The sequence below is a fragment of the Sapajus apella genome, unplaced genomic scaffold, assembly GCF_009761245.1.
Source record: "Sapajus apella isolate SASKATOON/1434 unplaced genomic scaffold, GSC_monkey_1.0 scaffold20, whole genome shotgun sequence".
Taxonomy (NCBI): Eukaryota; Metazoa; Chordata; class Mammalia; order Primates; family Cebidae; genus Sapajus; species Sapajus apella.
Genome location: NW_022436960.1, coordinates 23,879,451 through 23,900,080, shown reverse-complemented (window position 1 = coordinate 23,900,080; position 20,630 = coordinate 23,879,451). Strand labels below are relative to the sequence as shown.

Sequence of the window (20,630 nt, the reverse complement as noted above, 5' to 3'; positions counted from 1 at the left end):
AGAGCCCTCACACTATACCAAATACAGCATCAGGAATTAGAGATACAAAGGCAACTAAGACAGACCTAGGCTTCTGCCCTTAAGAGGCTTACAGTCCTCCAGTAACATTTGTAAGACAGTGAAGAATTTAAAGTATTGACAAAACCCAGACACACTGACCATCAGAACAGCATAGAGACCCCCAAAATAGACCTAGGCAGCATTGTTAATTGATTTTTTTAACAAGGGTGCCATAAGTGTATAATGGAGAAAGGATGATCTCTTCAACAAATGGTTTTGGACAAAATGGATATTTACATGCAGAAAAATAAAAGTGGACCCTTTTTTAATACCATATACAAAAGTCAACTCAAAATATATTACACATTTAAATGTTAGACCTGAAATTATAAAACTACTAGAAGAAAACATAGAGGAAGTACTCTATGACGTTGTTTCTGGGCAAAGATTTCTTGGTTATGACTTCAAAAGCACAGGCAACATAAACAAATGAGATTGTATAGAACTAAAAACCTTCTGCACATAAAACAATTGAGTGAAGAAATAACCCATAGTTTGGGAGAAAATATTTGTGAAGTATACATCTGATAAGGGGCTATTATCTAAAATATATAAGAAACAATTCAATAGTAGGAAAAAACAAATACCCTAATCAAAAAATGAAAAACAAATACCCTAATCAAAAAATGAGCAAAGAATCTAACCAGACACTTCTTAAAGAAGCCGTGCAAATGGCCAACAGATATGTGAAAAAATACTCAACATCACTAATCACTGGGAAAATGCAAATTAAAACTACAATGAGATATTACCTCACACCTATTGGAATAGCTATTATCAAAAAGACAAAAAAAAAAGTATTGGCAAAGGCATGGAGAAAAAGGAACACTTGTGTGTTGGTGGTGGGAATGTAAATTAATATAACTGTTATGGAAAACAGAATAGAAGTTCCTCAGAAGACTAAAAATAGAATTAATTACTATATGATCCAGCAATCCCGCTTCTGAATTTCAATCCAAAAGAATTGAAAGCAGCACACAAAAGAGGCATCAGCACTCCCATGCTCATTGTAGCATTATTCACAATAGCTCAGAATTAAGGAACCTGGGTGTTCATTACCAGATGAGTGGATAAAGAAAGCATGGTATATGTGCATGGTGCAATACCTTTGCTCATTTTTTGATTGGGGTGTTTTTTTTTCTTTCTGTTGAGTTGTTTGAGTTTCTTATGTATGTTAGATATTAGCCCCAAAATATTCAGCCTTATTTGCAACAACATGGATGAACCTGGAGGACATTATGCTAAATGAAATAAACCAGGCACAGAAAGACAAATACCACATAATCTCACTCATATGTGAAATCTAAGAAATTTGAACTCATAGAAGTAGAGAATAGAATAGTGGTGATCAGGGGCTGGAGGAGGGGATGGATGGAAAAATAAGAGATGTTGATCAGTGGATTAAAAGTTTCCATTAGACAAGAGGAATAGGCTTTGGTAATCTATTGCATAGAATGGTGACTACAACAAACAATCATGTACTTTACTGGGTGACAGAGTGAGACTGTCTCAAAAAAAATGTATTTTAAATTTCAACATTGTTAGAAGAATAGATGTTAAATGTTTTCACCACAAAATGTGCTAAGTATGTGAGATGATTGATTTGTTAATTAGCCTGATTTAACCATTCTTTGTTGTAAACATATATTAAAACATAACATTGTATCCGATAAATATAAACAATTATCGTTCAATTTAAAAAGAACTTAATTTAATTACAAGTCTCATAATAGTTATGAGTTAAATAGGGAGACATGATGAAGAGCAAATATAAAGCTGATGGGGACTTCCTTAAGCAGGATAGCTTGAAGAAAGCTCATTTGGACCTGAAACTCAGAGAATAAAAACGAATCTGGAGAAAACACATTAAGGCCATGGGTCCAGCCAAAAGAACAAGGAAACTTGAAGATGTGCTTGAAGTGTTAGGGCAGTGGTTCAGGAATATGAGTAGGTATTTGACCCACCTGGAGGGCTTGTTACAACTCAAATTCCTCAATTCTGTCCCCCCCCAGTAGGTCTGGTTGGGGTCTTAAAATGCACTTTTCTCAGAAGTTTCCAGGAGATGCAGATGCTGCTAGTTGGGGAGCAACACTGAGAATCATTGTGTTAGAGTGGAACTAAAAGCAGGGGAAGAGGGCTGTAGCACTGTGAGCTAGGGACATGTGATAAGAAATGAGGCTGGGGGAGGGGGCAGGGGCTCTTAGGAGCTCAGTCTTGAAAGGAGGTTCAAGGTTAGTTCCAGGTTGATGAGAAGTTGAAAGTTCTATTAAGTCCTTACTGACAATATTATTGTTCTTGGATGTTACAATGTAGCCAGTCTTCCAGTACTATTGCATTCTACATGGCATTTGCCCCTTAATGCAAGTGAAGGAAATTCAGTGAAATTGATAAATAACCTATAACCCTCTCCCCCTGTACTTGATCCCTGATGAACTTTTGACAAACGGAAAATACTGCTCACTTTGCAGAGTGCAGACGTGTTCCTCCATTCAGGTTCTGGAAGTATGAGACGTAGCAAATCAAAGGCGGTCACAATTCAAATCACCCCAACATTACGGAAACACTGTTTCTGCATCTGCACAATAGACTTAGTGCCACAAGGACCTAACCAGAGAATATGACTTGATTTCTAACAGCAAGCAGCTTTCAAATTTTTGATGATAAAATAGTAAAAACGTAAAGCAATTAGAGGATTATATAAGCAGAAGACAGTGCAATGTATAATAAAATGCTAAATTGAATATTATATGCAAAAATTAAGGATGCAGATAATAATTGCTCTAGACACAAGGAAGCCAGAGAATTATTGTTTGAAGTTATTGACTAATGTTTCATTTGAAGAAGGCGTTGAGGCTGGTCCTTAGAAAATGGTTAAAATTTGGCAGCTAGAGGGAAGGCGAAAGACATGGAAAAGACTTCGTCTTTAGATTCATCAGTATTCAAAGAATTATTGTGTTTTCCCAGAGTTTTTGCTGTTTTGCTGCCTTTTACAGTAAAACCTTCCATGTGTTTCTGATTCTTGAGTACAATTGAATTACTAGCCAATTGTCTGGTGAGAGCTGTTGGCCAGGGAACCCCTGTGGACTTCTTAGAAGCTTTTATCCTTTGAAAGAAGCTGTCCTGATTTACCATTGTTAATAAAACTTGTCTAACACAATGCTCAAGTTTAAGACCCACTGAGAACATGACCACGTACCTCCTTTTATCTCTACATGGGGGAACCACATGGCCAATAGGAGCTGCAAAAACCCAGCAGCAGTACTGTAACCCAGTGTTAGTAATTGTTTTGAACTTCCATATGTCATGTCCTAATAGCATTGTCTTATGAGTGATGGCCTGTCCTGCTTACAGCCTTCATGAATAAATACAAAATGTCTTGCCACCCAGAAGACGAAGGCTTTGTAGTCGTGCATCTCTTTTGAACATGCATCTTTAGGACCCTGTGTTCTTTCATTTCAGTATTCTTGCTTTTGTGAGGCTTAGGTTAGAAACTGCGAAATATGCTGTTATTGCAATGGTTCTACGTTTCACTCTGTCAAGTGCTTTTATGCATTAGTTCCTGACTAATACATTTGGTGAGTCAAAGGGCTCATCCCTTTGCTGAGATTCTCTGGGAAATTCATGGAGTTATCCTGAATATTAAGATATTTCCTGTTAGTTCAGATAATCCCGAAGGTATGGATTTATCTTTAATCCCAAAGTTAAGGCAGAAAATATCAGTAAAACGAAGACAATTGTTGAAAAGAAGTGCCAGGCTGACCTAAAGGGAGAGCTTAATGGCAGTCTGTTAAAGAGAGATCATCAAAAAATTTTTTAATTCCCCCTCATATCAGTAAAAGATTTTGAGAATACCTTCAAAATAGGTAGACTTATTTATGTTATAGACATGACTATTATTCTTATATATTATTAGCATATGAGAGACACACAGACATAGAAATAATTTCAAATTAATTAAAAGAAACACAACTTCTAATATTTTCTTTCTGTAGCACAAATGACTCTCTTTTGTATGCTCCCGTGCGTGCACACTTCATTTAAGAGAATCCATTTTTAGGCTACCCAGAGCAGCAGTGTGCTGCAGTGTAATGGCTCTCAAACTTCAGACTGCATTAGAACGTCCTGTAAAGCCGGTTTTTGCCTCTCCCCAAAAGTTTCTAATTCAGTGGGTCTGGGGTGAGCTCCAAGCACTTGCATTTCTGACACATTTGCAGGTGGTGGTGGTCTGAGAACCACACATTGAGAACCACTGGGATACTCAAGAGCATGGGTCTTAGAGTTGGTTTACCTAAGTTGTACATCAACATCCTTCAATTACCAAATGTGTGACCTTGAGTAACTTATTGTGCCTTTTTGAGCTCAGTTTCTTAAAATCTGTAAAGTGGAGGTAATCGTAATTACTTACCGCTTAGAGTACCTGGAGAGCTCAGTGAGGTACTGTAAACACATTGCTTAGTACCCAGTACTGTCTCCCACAAAACATCAATCCATGCTGGCTGTTAAATCCTCCTTCTTCTCCTTCTCTTCCTCTCTTCGTCATTATCAATGTCATTAAACATCTTTTATGTCACAAAGTAGACATAGGGACTTTTGGTTTCAGGATTAAAAAAACATTGTACCTTAATTTATAAGCATCATGGGAATGATTTTTGTTTTGCATTAGCATTCTGCATTAAAAAAGACTATAACCCAAATGAGATATCTTCCTAGTTGAATGGTAAAGATGAAGCTATTTTGCAAAGTCAGCCCAAAGGAGAACAGCGTGTTCAGCCCTCTCCCTTCTGTGTGTAACTGTTGATAGTTTGTGGCTAAGTGTGTATTTCTGTCATCTTTTGTATATACTGACTTTTTGTTGCATGAGATTGAGTTGACAATTTTGGTGATGTGTCTTTGAATGTTTAGGGGCATGAGAATGGTAAATTCAGGTGATTTCTTTGACTAATTTTTAATATTTCTTTTCTCTCTCCTTTTTCTTTTTTCCCCCTCTTCTTCTGCATTGCTAGGACCCAGTACCACCTGCCAGGAAGATTCATGTGCCAACCAGGGGGTCTGCATGCAACAATGGGAGGGCTTCACCTGCGATTGTTCTATGACCTCTTATTCTGGAAACCAGTGCAATGATCGTAAGTACAACAACCTTTCATACGAGAACTGTGTCAAGATGTTTGGAGATTTGGAGACTCTTAAGGGACAATATATAAAAGGATGGCTCTTCTGAAAGATGCATAAGTAATTCTCTCCTCCAGGAACTTGGAAAATAAATGACTAGTGCTCTTACGAGAAGAGCGAAGAGATGTGTCTTGCTTAACAACACTAAATATTCTCCCACCTGCTTACTTCCCATGTTTTTTATTTAGATTAGAATAGTGACTGAGAAACAATAACAACAGCAGCAAAACCAATTCAGGCAAATATTTTTGTGGTAACGGGTTCAGTTCTTCATGAATTAAATCACCTTATCTTATTGAATTTGACTTCAAATTGGTTAATTTTGAGACTCTCTTGTGTTACATTGCCTAGAATTTTGAGGATATTTAAAGGGGATAGCTATTTTCTCAAAAAGTTTGAGTTCTCCGAATTTGTTAGGCCTTGCAAATGACAAAGACATTCAAGAGTTTATTTTTTTTACAATTAGCAAAGCTTAAACATTCTTGGGCGTATTTCAGGTATAGGGCAGAAATTCTCTCTTACTAAATGTGTTGATCTCTGGTTGGTTTATATACACATAGCTATTCTGTATGTATTGTGTGCATATATATATATGTGTGTGTGTGTGTGTGTGTGTGTGTGTGTGTGTGTGTGTGTGTGTATGTATGTATGTGTGTATTTCCTATTTCGTGAGTATATCTTATATGTATATATTGTATTTTCGGTTTTCGAGAGTCTTGTGATTGTTAATTGTGTCCACTCATGATGCTTCTGGCTCATGGGTTTAGTTCTAATATAGGACTGACTTCATGAAGATGATTCTAGCACTGATGGTGGAGACATTTCAATGCTGTGGTCATCTATAACCTGTGTCTCCACTTTGTTCTCATGTTATTTTCTTGATGCGGCCAAAGCAAAGATAAGCACGCACTTGAAATTTCTGAATACCTGGTTCAAAGAGATTTGTTTGAAAATCCCTGACTTAATGTGTCCTGCTAACCTTTCTAAATGCAGCCTTTGTTTTATAATCTAGACTCTTTTGACATCTTGGTTTTGGAAAAATGATGCATGACATTATCTGAGAAAATAGTAAAATCACGTTATGATGCAACCACGTGGAAGCAGATGCCAGTTACAATGCTCCGCCCCCCCCCCCCCCCCAGGTCTATGTGGTTTTTCTTGCTTCCTTATTTCTCAACTTTTTATATGTGTACAGTTGTCTGTTGTTCTTTTTCCCATTTTTCTCAGTCATTTTGGCTCCATATGCTCTTTCATTCTCTTAAGTACACTGAGGAGAAACAAGTGGGGAAGTTGGCAATATAGAGAGAAAGTTATGTAATACCCATTCATCTAATTACATAAGCATATGCCTCTGTCTCTGTCATGTGAATACGATGTCTGCAGAATGTTTGGGCCTAAGATTGCTCTTACCAAGTCTTTTGGTATTACTGAAAGTCATGTTTCCATATTTATGATTTGGAAATACTGTTTTACTCCGAAACAGGTAGTTATAAACCTAGCCAGAGAACGTGAGAAATTATGCTACATGCTATTTCTTTTTCCTCCAATTTGTCTGTATAGCACTCGCTAAAAAGGCTTTTTTCTCTAAATGGTGGCATAATGCTTCTTTATCCTCACAAGTTTATTTATTGTCACACATACATCCCACTCTGGGTAGAAAATGGTCAGGATGAGACTCTCTACACAGAAAAGGTATAAAGGTAAGTTTTCCCAACTGTGGTGAATATGCACGATCTTCGGAAGGTATGTATGTCTTTTTCTGTCTTTGACAAGTTCCTGTCTGTCACCCAGTGCCACGCATTATCTTCTGGCAAAAATCAGGATGGATTATTTCTAGCTTTCTGTGGTTTTATCAAGAGCAGATTGTGTCTCAGTCTGAGATGGGGAGTATCACACTGTATGACTTGGGCAATTTGTTGGGATATAATGAAGCACTGGGACTTAAATTGGGAAAATTACAGCTTTCCTTTGTGGCGAGAGCTTCTCGTAGTTCAAAAATATTTCTAATAAATCTGGGTTGAAGGCAATACATTTTTTTGTTGTTGTTGAGATGGAGTCTCTGTCACCAGGCTGGAGTGCCGTGGCGCAATCTCGGCTCACAGCAACCTCTGACTCCCTGGTTCAAGTGAGTCTCCTGCTTCAGCCTCCTGAGTAGCTGGAGTTACAGGCGTGCACCACTACGTCCAATTAATTTTTTTATTTTTATTTTTAAGTAGAGATGGGGTTTCACCATGTTGGCCAGGATGGTCTTGATCTCCTAACCTCATGATCCACCAGCCTCAGCCTCCCAAAGTGCTGGGATTACAGGTGTAAGCCACTGTGCCCGGCCATACATTTCGAATTTTATTCTGTAACAATGCAGTTTTACCTCTTTGTTGCAGTGAACTTGGGAACCTGAGTTTCTAACAGAAGCTACTTGCCTAGTCCCCCACCTGGAGATTGAACAAAGCCTTCCGTGATTGGATAGACATATAGAAATGATGAAGTATACATCTTAATTATGGAATGTGATAAATAGAGAAAGTTAAGACATATAGGATGTGACTGTAAAGTTTGATGATAAACTTTTATTGAAACCCAACCAAATATAGCAGAATGGTAGGTTGCTTAAAATTATTACGTTGGTGTTTCTGTTTCCAGTAAATGGTATTCAAGGTATTTGGAAGACCTTCTCCTTTGGAACTAGAATCAAAGCCAGTATGTTCTACCTAGAAAAAACAGTCTCAAAAAACATAGGGTATTATTTTCTATATCAGCCTTGACCTTTAGAGTTATGATTGGCTATTTCTTTTTTTTTTTTTTTTTTTTTCCCTTTATTTATTTTATTGCATTTTAGGTTTTGGGGTACATGTGAAGAACATGCAAAATTGTTGCATAGGAACACACATGGCAGTGTGATTTGCTGCCTTCCTCCCCATCACCTACATCTGGCATTTCTCCCCTTGCTATCTCTCCCCAGCTTCCCACCCCCCACCCTCCCTCCCCTATTTCCCCCAACTGACCCCAGTGTGTAGTGCTTCCCTCCCTGTGTCCATGTGTTCTTATTGTTCAACACCCGCCTATGAGTGAGAACATGCGGTGTTTGATCTTCTGCTCTCCTGTAAGTTTGCTGAGAATGATGGTTTCCAGGTTCATCCATGTCCCTACAAAGGACCCTAACTCATCGTTTTTGATGGCTGCATAATATTCCATGGTGTATATGTGCCACATTTTCCCTATCCAGTCTATCGTCGATGGGCATTTGGGTTGGTTCCAGGTCTTTGCTATTGTAAACAGTGCTGCAATGAACATTCGTGTGCACGTGTCCTTATAGTAGAACAATTTGTAATCCTTTGGATATATACCCAGCAATGGGATTGCTGGGTCAAATGGAATTTCAATTTCTATGTCCTTGAGGAATCTCCACACTGTCTTCCACAATGGTTGAACTAATTTACACTCCCACCAACAGTGTAAAAGTGTTCCTATTTCTCCACATCCTCTCCAGCATCTGTTGTCTCCAGATTTTTTAATGATCGCCATTCTAACTGGCGTGAGATGGTATCTCAATGTAGTTTTGATTTGCATTTCTCTGATGACCAGTGATGATGAGCATTTTTTCATATGTTTGTTGGCCTCACGTATGTCTTCTTTTGTAAAGTGTCTGTTCATATCCTTTGCCCACTTTTGAATGGGCTTGTTAGTTTTTTTCTTGTAAATCTGTTTTAGTTCTTTGTAAATTTTGGATATCAGCCCTTTGTCAGATGGGTAAACTGCAAAAATTTTTTCCCAATCTGTTGGTTGCCGATTCACTCTAATGATTGTTTCTTTTGCTGTGCAGAAGCTGTGGAGTTTGATTAGGTCCCATTTGTCTATTTTGGCTTTTGTTGTCAATGCTTTTGGTGTTTTGGTCATGAAGTCCTTGCCTACACCTACGTCCTGAATGGTTTTACCTAGATTTTCTTCTAGGGTTTTTATGGTGTTAGGTCTTATGTTTAAGTCTTTAATCCATCTGGAGTTAATTTTAGTGTAAGGTGTCAGGGAGGGGTCCAGTTTCTGCTTTCTGCACATGGCTAGCCAGCTTTCCCAACACCATTTATTGAACAGGGAATCCTTTCCCCATTGCTTGTTTTTGACTGGTTTGTCAAAGATCAGATGGTTGTAGATATGTTGTGTTGCCTCCGAGACCTCTGTTCTGTTCCATTGGTCTATATCTCTGTTTTGGTACCAGTACCATGCTGTTTTGATTACTGTAGCCTTGTAGTATAGTTTGAAGTCTGGTAGTGTGATGCCCCCCGCTTTGTTCTTTTTGCTTAGAATTGACTTGGCTATGCGGGCTCTCTTTTGGTTCCATATGAAGTTTAAGGTGGTTTTTTCCAGTTTCCATACTGCCCAAAGTAATTTACAGATTCAATGCTATCCCCATCAGGCTACCAATGACCTTCTTCGCAGAACTGGAAATGATTGGCTATTTCTTTAATAAACATCTTCAAAATGAAGTTACCTATATGATATTCTGTGTGCTTACCTTTGTTGATAAATTTTTGGGGGTGTAGCCTGTATCAGGAGTCAAGTGTTAATCTTCATTGTCACCAGCACACTTGAATAGGTTCATGCTTATCATCAGCAAAAGCAGTGGGGGAAATTACAAAGAAAGAAGAGATAAGTTCATGGAGGAAGAAGAATGATAATGAGAAGGAATATAGAGGAAATCAGAGAGTGGGTCTTATATGGAAGAGCACTGAGGTCATTAGCAATTGCTTTGGTAACATGCCTGCTACAAGTGGCCTGCCTTTGACCTAAATAACAGAAATGGGTCACGGCATTAAAAGTGGAATGCCATCAAGGAAACCTCGCCTTTACCTAATTAATTCCTGCAAAGAGAATGTTCTATAGAATGTTGCATATAGCTCAAATAAATTGTATCCATTTAAATGCTATCATAGGACATGCAAATAGGTTAGAGATGAAATTTAATTGCAAAAAGCATTTTGTAGGGGAAAAGAAAGGTTATGGATATCTTATTTTCCAGGAGCTGTTTCTCAGGGCAACAGATTGATCCTCAATTAAAGAACGTGAAAACACCTCAGTTTATTATTGCGTATCCAAAGACTGAAATTTATTCAACAGGGAAATAGCTAGGTCTTACATTTTCCAAAATAAGTTACTTAATTCATCATGTGTAACATAGTTAATTATATCTAGGCATGACTCGTAAGGCTCTAAAAATGTCTGCATTTTAGGGTATTCCTTTTTTTAGCATTGATTCTTTTGCTTATGACCTTTGTGTTTTTCTTGCCTATTGACTAAATATGTTTGCCTGACAATTTTAATGTGCTGTTACCTAGATGTTGCCTCCATAAGTAGAGCATACACTTTAAAACTTAGTCTCAGTTACTGGGAGTAGACCAAGCCTGGATTTTTCACTTTATTTATTTATTCTTTGTGAGAGTCTGGTGGGTTGATGGAGGCAGTGGGGTGAATTTCAGTTTCAACCTTATAGCTATGCAAAGCCAATATTCTTTAGAGCTGATTGTCTTGTATTAGAGTGACTCATTGTATGGGGATAGGAAACAAAAATCCTCTGATTGGAAACCAAGGGTAATTGATTTGCTAATTGTCTTACATAGTTTTAGATATGACCTTCCACAATTTTATGTAATGGTAAAGTCATGGGGATTTTCTTGTACATTGACTTTTAGGGCTGTTTTGATTCTGCAATCTAATCATCCCAGAAAAAATTTTGAGTTAATGTAGAAATCAGTACGATCTATGGGAGAACACATAAGTAACATCCTCCAAGATAATCTTCAATTCTTATGAAACATTTATAATTGAAGGAGTTGGCTATTCAGAGGGTGAGCGCCACCTGAAAATCGACTTAATGAAAGCTGTCTTGGGACAGCAAAATAAATGGAACCTTATAAATGTCTGTGTAGGGATATTCTTTTTTGAAATTGGGTTCTTATTAGTATTTTAAATCGGGACTGAGAGCCTGGGAAATTCTAGCATGTTGTAACCATTGCAGCACCCAGGCAAATCCAGAATCTCCTTCCCATCTTGTGTGGTCATTCCACTGTCATTGTCAGCCTGCTGTTGAGTGCTTCTCTCTTTCACAACATCAAAAAATGTTGTGTAGAATAGAACCCTCCTGCATGCACTCACATGTGTACAGAAGGGTTGTCATTTTTATGGACTTTGTGAAAATCATCTCAAACCTAACCTTAACAACATGGTTGCCTTTTACCATGTACATGACAATTGAATGGTATATAATTTGGGGGTCTGGTTATTGCTTCTTGTGCCCTGGAGAAGCGCATATAGGACTGTCTTTGGCACATGAGTCCTTAACACACATCAAGTTCCTGAGTTTAGGAAGTGGGTGCTCATCATGGCTTTGCGGGGTGAAGCAAAGGGAATGGACATGAGTCCTCAGCCCACCCTTAGGAGCCAGCAACCTTTTGCTACACTGGTCACACATTGTGGACTGCCTGTTGGAGAAATTGCTAGGTTCACACTGGCATGTGATAATAGATGTTCTTTGCTTGCAACAAATCAATAGCAAGCAGCTGTGGATCGTGCAGATAGTGGAGTTTAAAGCGCCTTTTTCAGACAGTTTTCTGCAGGAGTGGCTGTTAAGCTGCAGTGTTGGCTATTGATTGGCCTTTTGCTTTTTATTTGTTGTGTGGGTTTATTTATGTTTTTAATGTAGGTTAGTGTATTGATTAAATCTGTTAAAAACACGTTTCGCATTCAAGCTTCAGAAAAAATAAGCAACGTATGCATTACTTAGCGTGCAAACAAGGGGACAGACATGTGTGTACTAATTCTGTCTCTTGGGTCCGTATAGATGTATACACGTTATGTTAAGAATCTATGTTGTTATAAGCCTATGTTGTTCTAGACCTGTCAGTGTAGCAGTAATTTTTAAGGATATCAGAGTATAGCACATTCATGTTTTTGGTTATGTGTTCATTTCTCCACTTTTTTTCAGATTCTGCCTGTCCAGCAAATAGGGCATATGTGAGACGTTCACTTGTAAGACAATTGTTTGCTACTTAGAATGGACATTATCATTTATTTATTCATTCACTCACCAAACATTTCTTATTTGCAAATATAATCATGAGTAAGATAGAGTTTTGTTCTCGAAGACCTTCTAGTCTAATGAAGAAAGACTGAAGGTGTTTCATATGAAGGTGCTTCAGTGGAAGCATGAACGGCATATAGTGAGGAGCTGCAAAGTCCTCGTTGTTGAGACTGTGAAGGACAGCTGCTTTTAGGACAGTTTTCACTGAAGATAAGCCTTGAATTTTTTCTTTTTCTTTCTGAGACGTAGTCTCTCTCTCTATTGCCCAGGCTGTAGTGCAATGGCATGATCTCAGCTCACTGGCACCTCTGCCTCCTAGGTTCAAGCGATTCTCTTGCCTCAGTCTCCTGAGTAGCTGGGATTACAGGGGCACATGCTACCATGTCTGGCTAATTTTTGTATTTTTTTTAGTACAGGCAGGGTTTCCCTATGTTGACCAGGCTGATCTGGGACTCCTGACCTTGTGATCTGCCTGCCTCGGCCTCCCAAAGTGCTGAGATTACAGATGTGAGCCACCACATCTGGCCATCTTGAAAAATTTATAAGTACGTTCAAAGCAAATATGGTATGGAAGAGGGTTGGAAAGGAAAGATAGCGTTCCAGCAGGCAAGTAGGGGGAAATACGCTGTAGCCACTGTTGACATTCTGGGTATTTCCTTCCAGTCTTTATTCTAAGCATTGGCATGGTTAAGATCACATTCTGTTTGACATATTTACTCTACTTTGTTTAACACTGTGTGCTATGCATTTTTCAAAATTAAAAATATATATATATTAGATTTCCTGACTTCCTTCAGTAGAATGCATGTTATAGTGCCACCTCTTGGGGAGAAACTCCCCTATGTTAAAATCATTACTGGGTCCTAAATGTAGGCCTCATAGGGCTCAAATCTTGATTAATTTCATTGAGTCATTTGTGGAGATGAATCTTGAAAATTTATTTATAAAGAAACCAATTTTTATAAGGCTGATTTGTAATACGTGTAACTTATTAATTGATAAAAGACATCAAGGCATAGTCATTAATTTAATTGGCTCTAGAATCAAACTGCTTTAGATGCCAGTCCTGAATCTTTCTATCTGTGAAGCTGAATTGTTCACTAGCTTCCTGAAACTTTGGTATAGCGTAAGGAATGTAACAGGTAATTGGTAATAGGATTCATGGTAGTTTTTATTGTAGATAATTATAATATTTGACAGATATTTTTATCATGGTCCTGACACTCTACTAGGACTTTTATAAGGATATCATCCCTTTAACCATCCCCAGATTCTTAAGAAAATATTATAGTATGATATTCATGATTTTAATTATGTCAAAACTGAGATCACACCATTAGAATACAGCTGATTGAGGATTTGATCCCAGGTTTGTCTGACATAAAAGTTGACATTCTTATTAGATTTGCTACTACTTAGTCACATTAGAAATAGTAGTTTAGCATTTGCACTAATATTCGGGTGCTTAATTCCATGTGAGCATGTCTTCACAGACAATCAAATGGCATAAAAACATAGAACTGGAAAAGGGAAATTGTGTTTTTGGTGATTAATGGTGTCATATAGTGGAATTCTGAACATTTCAGGTGTGCCTTCTTAACACTCAGATGAGGCCATTTAGAATTATAATATCTTTAGCCATTATAGAATTTAGTATCTTGCTCATACCCCCAACTGTTTATATTTTCATTCTCTATTGACCTAGATCTTCTGATTTTTGTGTGTTTTCTTTGTTTCAATTCCAACATATATCATATAGCACGGTGGACAAGACCACTAATATGTAATGGAGTGACCTGTGTTCATATATTAACTCTGTCCCTTAGTATCTATGTTAACTTGGATATGATAATTACTTTGCTTCTAAAATGCAGATACAGGTCCTATCTTATAAGAATAAATTTAACAAATGTAAATTGAATAACAATAACTTGAATGTGTAACTGTGGAGTTTAGGATATGGCACATAATGGCCCTACAGAACTGTCGGCTACTCTTTGATATCATTTTCAAAAAGTTAAAAACATGACTCACGCAAATGTAATTATCATAAAGTTAAAAACAAACCACTCATGCAAATATAGACTGAATGTGTGTCAGATTTATTTAACTCCATAACGAGAGAAACAACAAGATGGTAACAGTGTAAACAAGATGACAAAAGACTGTTTGAAGAATATTTATAGACCTTAAGAATATTAAAATACAAATTTAGGTTAGATTTAAAACTGGTAAGTGTCCTATACAGCAAAAATCTCACCTTTGGTGTTATCTTTTCTAATGAACGTGTACATCTGTGCAGAACAAAAACCTACAGGTTCAGAGGTCATCTTCTGTACCCTGGGCTCCTGCGAACAGTGTCAGTGCCAGACACAAGTACTTCTCCCATAGAGCTAAATGTTTCTTGGGTGGGCCTGTTAAACAGTGTCCTTATATGATGTTGAAAAGACACTCGATTTTTTCCCCCTAACTTTTGCCTTAAGTTTTGGATAATTTTTATTAATTTATATTCAGTTTCATTTTTTTTTTACCTTGAATTCCTCTTTGATACAGTCACCTTGTTTTTAACCCCTTAACAGTGTGCCCCAATGTTCTGAATTCACTGTCATTTAAACCCCATGGCCCTAAAATACTATTGTGATGCCAGTTTCATAGATGAGAGAACTGAGACAGAAAAGTCAAGTGATTTGCTCAAGGTGACAAAACTATTAGGTTGGAGAACAAAGATTCAGAGTAACATTTGCCTGACTGCGAAGTCTGGACTCTGGACTGCCAACGTCTTCTTAATGCCTCGAGGAAAGTTTCTGGATGAAAATTTGTCTGAACTCATAGGGATTTAGATTCACGTTAGCCACAGAGCTTAACTGCTTGTGTGAGCATCAATTATACTTCATTTCTAGTGTCCGTATTGTTCTTTTGGGGGGATGCTATATTTTTCACTTTTTATTTTATTCACTTTAAATAAGGACATTTAAAGTAGGACTGATTTGCTCAAGGACCAAGATCGGAAGTTCCATCAAACAAGTGGCATTTTGCAAGTTTGTTACATCTAAGCAGGCAGGAGGCTGAGTCCAGAGAAGTCAGGTACACTGAGGGGCAGCATAGTTCCGTCATAGGCAGGACTCAGAAGGTGAGACAGATGCAAAAAGAAGTCAGGAGTGGTAGCACCAAAGGAAATGCCCAGGGTTATTTCTCTGCATCTGGTTTTATTCTCGGACCCACAGATATTCCATGTAGCCAAAGGGAAGTCAGAAGACAGCAGTGAAACCCGGGGTCTTCTAAGAGCGGGATGAAGTTAGTGGTACTCTCAGGAATGGTTCTATAGATGTGGGTTTTAGCTTGTTGCCCATGGGAATCACACTTGCTTTTAGGTGTCTCCAGTCTTAAGAAGGGACAATTTGAAGTATCCTCAGGCTATACCAGGGCTGATATTACTATTCGTGCAATACTAAACTGATTCAGCAAGAGCCAGGACTGCTTGCAGCTTTGATTTTCACAGCCCCCCCTGAAAATAAGCGGGGCCTCAGAGGTGACACATTGGTTTCTATAAACCCCAGTAGACACTTGGTCCCATGGATCAAGGAAAAACAGTCTCCATAATTCAAGGGCATATAGCTGATCTGGGATTATCATAAGTTGTTGGAGTTTGTGGCCTCAGTAATTTCATTTCGGCCGTCTTCCGTATGCTATATTTGTAGGCCATTTTTATTGCTGTGTTTAATTACAGCCCATTCATTTCTGGTATGCTTGGCTAGTTACTTACTTATGGTGATGGCAATAATCCACTTAGAGCCTTCTGGTTCACAGAAGGCAACCTTTATATTACCATGTTAGTCACAGACAGGTGAAATTTCAATATATTTTTCAATATAGACATGATTTCCTATAGTTATTTCCATATCTAAAGATACAAAAAGGATCTAAACTATTTTACCTTGTCTTGTAAAATAGAAATAGTAAATATAATTTTATTCTCCTCCTTCATTTTTCTCCTTTACTTGCTTTTCAGGGAAGGAAGAGATCATTTTTTGAAGGTGGTAAAATTTACATCCAGCAAAATGCATAGATCTTATATGCATGATCACAAATGCTCATAGCCAAGTAATCAACAACCCAGTTAAGATAAATGATAGTTCATCTTCCCAGAAACTTTTCTTGTTCCCCTTCTTCCACTTAGTCCTTCTGTTTAAGGTCATTGCTGTTTTAATTTGTATCAGCATTCACTATTTTTGTCTCTTCTGGAATATATATGAATGGATCATACAATATGTAATCTTTTAGGCCTGTTTTCTCTAGCTCCGTGTCGGCTCTACATTCTAGCCAGCTGAGAGCCTCTCCTGAGTCTCAGCTCCATCTGCGTAACTGCAGGAGTTGGCTGGATTCAACTTGGAATCTTCCGGCATGCTCCATGGTGCAGAAGTCTCTCCAGGCAGTAAGCTGGGGCAGTCTTAAATCTCACTTAGCTTATCTTCTCTGTTTCAAAAACCACTGCCCTTCTTTGCCTGATGTCTAGTGTCTTATGAGCCATTGTTTCATGTGTTGTCATTTTCCTGGTTATATCAGGTCAATTGTAGTTTCAGTCTTTGTTACTCCATTTAGGGTGAAAATTGATCCCAACCTATTTCTTTTTTACCTGACTTCACCTTTGCACTGTGAGATTAGGGGGAAGGTAGCCAGGGAAGACATAACACATATGGGTTGTGCTTCAAGCCACAAATTCTAAAGGTTTTCTGAGGCTTTACATCAGCCTCAGAGTGACCTGGCAGTATGGAATATTCTACAACTGTTTTATTTATTCATTTATTTCAGGGAAAAGCCTTCAACTCCAGTGATAGTCCTTCTGCAGTCAAAGAACCTTCTTAACCAAAGAAAATGTTGCAAAAAGCTGTGCAAAGCTAAAGACTTGCAAATGTGTCTCTATCAAGCATTTCTTACTTTGAGTTTCTGTTAGGAGGCCTACATTAATTTTTTTTTTTTTTTTTTCTGAGAAGGAATCTTTCTCTTCTCCCCCAGACTGGAGTGCAGTGGCATGATCTTGGCTCACTGCAACATCTGCCTAACAAGTTCAAGCAATTCTCCTGCCTCACCTTCCTGAATAGCTGGGGTTATAGACACCAGTTACCCTGCCCAGCTATTTTTTTTTTTTTTCCTGGTAGAGACTAGGTTTCACCATGTTGGCCAGGCTGGTATCGAACTCCTGACCTGAAGTAATCCACCCACCTTGTCCTCCCAAAGTACTGGGATTAAAGGCATGAGCCACTGCGCCCAGCTGGTTCTTATTATTTTCTTTACTTAGAATTATGATTTATTTACTCACTTACCCCTTTCTCATGGATCTTTGCCCACTGATTCATGTCTCTTTGCCAAATGAAATTAACAAATGTTTTCAAACAGAGAATCTGGAGACTTCAGAAAACTGGAGGTATTTCTATACCTTGTAGTGTTTTAGCCATTGACTGTCCTTATTCTGATCGCCAGGCATGGGTCTGCATTCAGAATTTTGCTGCATGCCTACAGAAGAAATGAAGGAACTTTGCGTTATTAATACCTTTGTTTTAACTGAGTTTTTTTTTTTATGTGAAAATTATAAAACTCACTGTTGAAAATGTGGAAAACTCATAAAAGTATAAGGCAGTAGGAAGAAAACATGCATAATTTTATCAAATGTTAATATGAACTTGTTTTAGAATATGCATGGTGTCAGGCACGTAACAGACATTCAAAATATATTTGGGTTGAATGACTGAGCCTTGCATATATTCAGCATCTGAGTTGTGCAGAGATCTTAACGTTCTTTTCATGAAAAGAGCACTAACAGTTTTACTAGGACTAGGTGTTTTCTTGCCAGAAGAAATTCTTTTAGGCATATGGGAATTATAATGAGTGCCCCAGTATGCAATTTCCTTCTTCCGATAAAAAGTGAAAATGTCAAGATGTTTCCATTTCTTTTCACTCTTGCCCTTCTCCTTTCTCAAAGAAATCTTTGCCATTTCTGAGCAGTCATTCATATATACATTTATATAAAAGGAAGATGGTGTTACAGTGGGCTGTGGCTGCAGGGAATAGACCGCTATAATACGATATGGGAAGAGAGCCTCTTGGTCTCAGTTGCTTCTGTGGCACTCACTTCCAAAGTGATGTTGTGGTTTATTTCACAAGATGAGATTTCTTGTAACAGTCTAGTACTCTAGAGATCGAGTGAGACGGTAGAACTTTATTGTCAGCCATCAATTGCCTCAGAGTTTTATGTGGACCAAAATCAGTACTATATAATTAAAGAAGTTGGACGCATTATATACTGAAAATGTAAAACACAGAATTCCCTTGATTTTTTCGCACCCTAGATTGCAAAATTTGTCTTTCTCTGCAGAAGAATTCAGTCAAAGCTTATAAACTCTCTGTAACAACTCTCAGGAGCATTGGTAGGAAACAATAGCATCTAACTTCAGGCATTATTTCCCAGTAAATTAACGACATGCTCTTTGAAATCAGCCCTTAACTAAATCTAAAACTGTCATTGTGCTCAGATATTCTTATATGGGTGAAAACAAATGCATGCATGTGCATACATACATAATATAGATAACTATAAATTATCTTTAGGATTTCTCCAAATTGTTCTGAGATGATTATTCTATCCAAACACCTTTGTTTTTGTGTCTGTTTACAGACTCATACATGAGCTTTCGGTTGTATTTTAGTCCATTGGCAAGACTTGTATATCTGTAATTGTAAAGGTATAATGTGTCTACCTGGGCCACAGATGAGGTATCTGTCTGCCTTTGTGGTTGCGTGGCAGAAAGCCCCTTTATTCCACCTGAATTCTCAATATTTGGGATATGATTTTGTCTCTGTAAAAAAAGGATTTAGGCAGGGAGATGTCATCTGAGATTTATCTATCCTTAAGAGTAAGTGTTCTTTCTCCTCTCCCTGTCTAGGATGTCCATGTGACTCCTTCATGCTGGCACTGAAGTATGTCATCTGGTTAGAGCTCACATCAGTGCCTTGCTGCTGGTGGGGGTTGAGGGAGGTGAGCTTTAGAAAAGGGCCTGCAGTTCAGCATACATGTCATGGACACGATCCTGTCGTCCCAACTCATGAAAAATCCTGAGAACAGGGCAAATCAAAAAGAATATATTAAAACGCATAAGTTTAGCCAAACAAACTCTCAGTATTGTTAGAGGCTTTATTCCAGTCCCTTCAACACACCACATGTATTCTCAACATCTAACTTATTTAATTTGCATTTGGATTACTTTAGCATATTTTCCTATTATATAAAGCTTAATGAACAATAAACACAGCTATAACCAAATTTCACAGCTATTTCTCAGTGTGGGGTAACATTCTGCATTTAGTAATATTTGGTTTCCTAGGTAATGTTTGATTGTGGCTGTATTTCCTGAAGCTGCATCTCTTGTCACAGAGAATCTTTTGGTGGTGGATTCAGCAGACCGAGAGGAAGCCAAGAAGGAGTAAGTTGCTTTGAAAACCCTGAAGCCGTGATAGTGAAGAAGCCTTTCCAGTCCCTTGACAGTCTTTGAGCTCTTCACTCTTGGTCTCCAGGATATAGTTCTGAAATCTACCATACATACTAGTTCTAGATTAATCTCTCCCAATTAGTCTGTGCTGTTTTTATCCTTTTATTCCTCTGCTGATGAACCTTGATTGACATCTTCTCAATAGAGTCCAAACCCTACACTTGGCTTTCAAGGTCTTTCAGAATCTGTTTTTCAAAAGCTGTCTCTTGAACCACATTTTCTTGAATATTCATGGCTTTGTTTATTCTAATAAGGTCAGGTTTCTCACTGTCATTAGCACACCCTGTCGCCATGATGCTCCATGCCCTTGCAGCTGTACTTTCTCCCTGGAAGCCTCTCTTCTCTGGATCTGTACACCTTTGGGGTTCAGCCCAAGTCTCACCTTTTTTCTTGAGTCTTCTTTGACCATTTAAGTCCATACTCATGTCTTATCCCAAATCCCACTGCATTTATATTCAGTGCTGAGAGACAGTCTGGCTTAGCATTTAAAGGGGATTAGTTTGGAGCTGAGAGTAAAAGGTAAGTTCAAGTCCTGGCTTCTTTTCTTTCTAACTCATGGCATTTGCCAGTTAACACAAGACAATCTCACTGTGGAAGTCTCGCAGAAGTCCCAGCTTTGTTAACAAAGATTAGAACTAATGGAGATAAAGCAGAGTATTGGACCTGGGAGAGAGTTTTTAGAAAGCTTCAGGTAGCAGCTGATACTAGAAATGTAAAACTTCTTCTAAAGAAAAACGTTACCAGTAAATAAGGCAAGGAGGACTTTGGTAGATAATCACTTTTGTTGTATA

At 38.1% G+C, this 20,630-nt stretch overlaps 1 protein-coding gene across 39 annotated transcripts in view; it reads left to right on the top strand.

Moving 5' to 3' along the window:
* NRXN3 (neurexin 3) overlaps positions 1-20,630 on the top strand; it is a 1,699,208-nt gene that overhangs the window by 825,977 nt on the left and 852,601 nt on the right. For all 39 annotated transcript variants that reach the window (XM_032287218.1, XM_032287216.1, XM_032287189.1 and 36 more), the window contains one exon: positions 5,064-5,183. In XM_032287218.1, the coding sequence (XP_032143109.1) occupies positions 5,064-5,183 (120 nt within the window). The remainder of the gene's footprint in view (positions 1-5,063; positions 5,184-20,630) is intronic.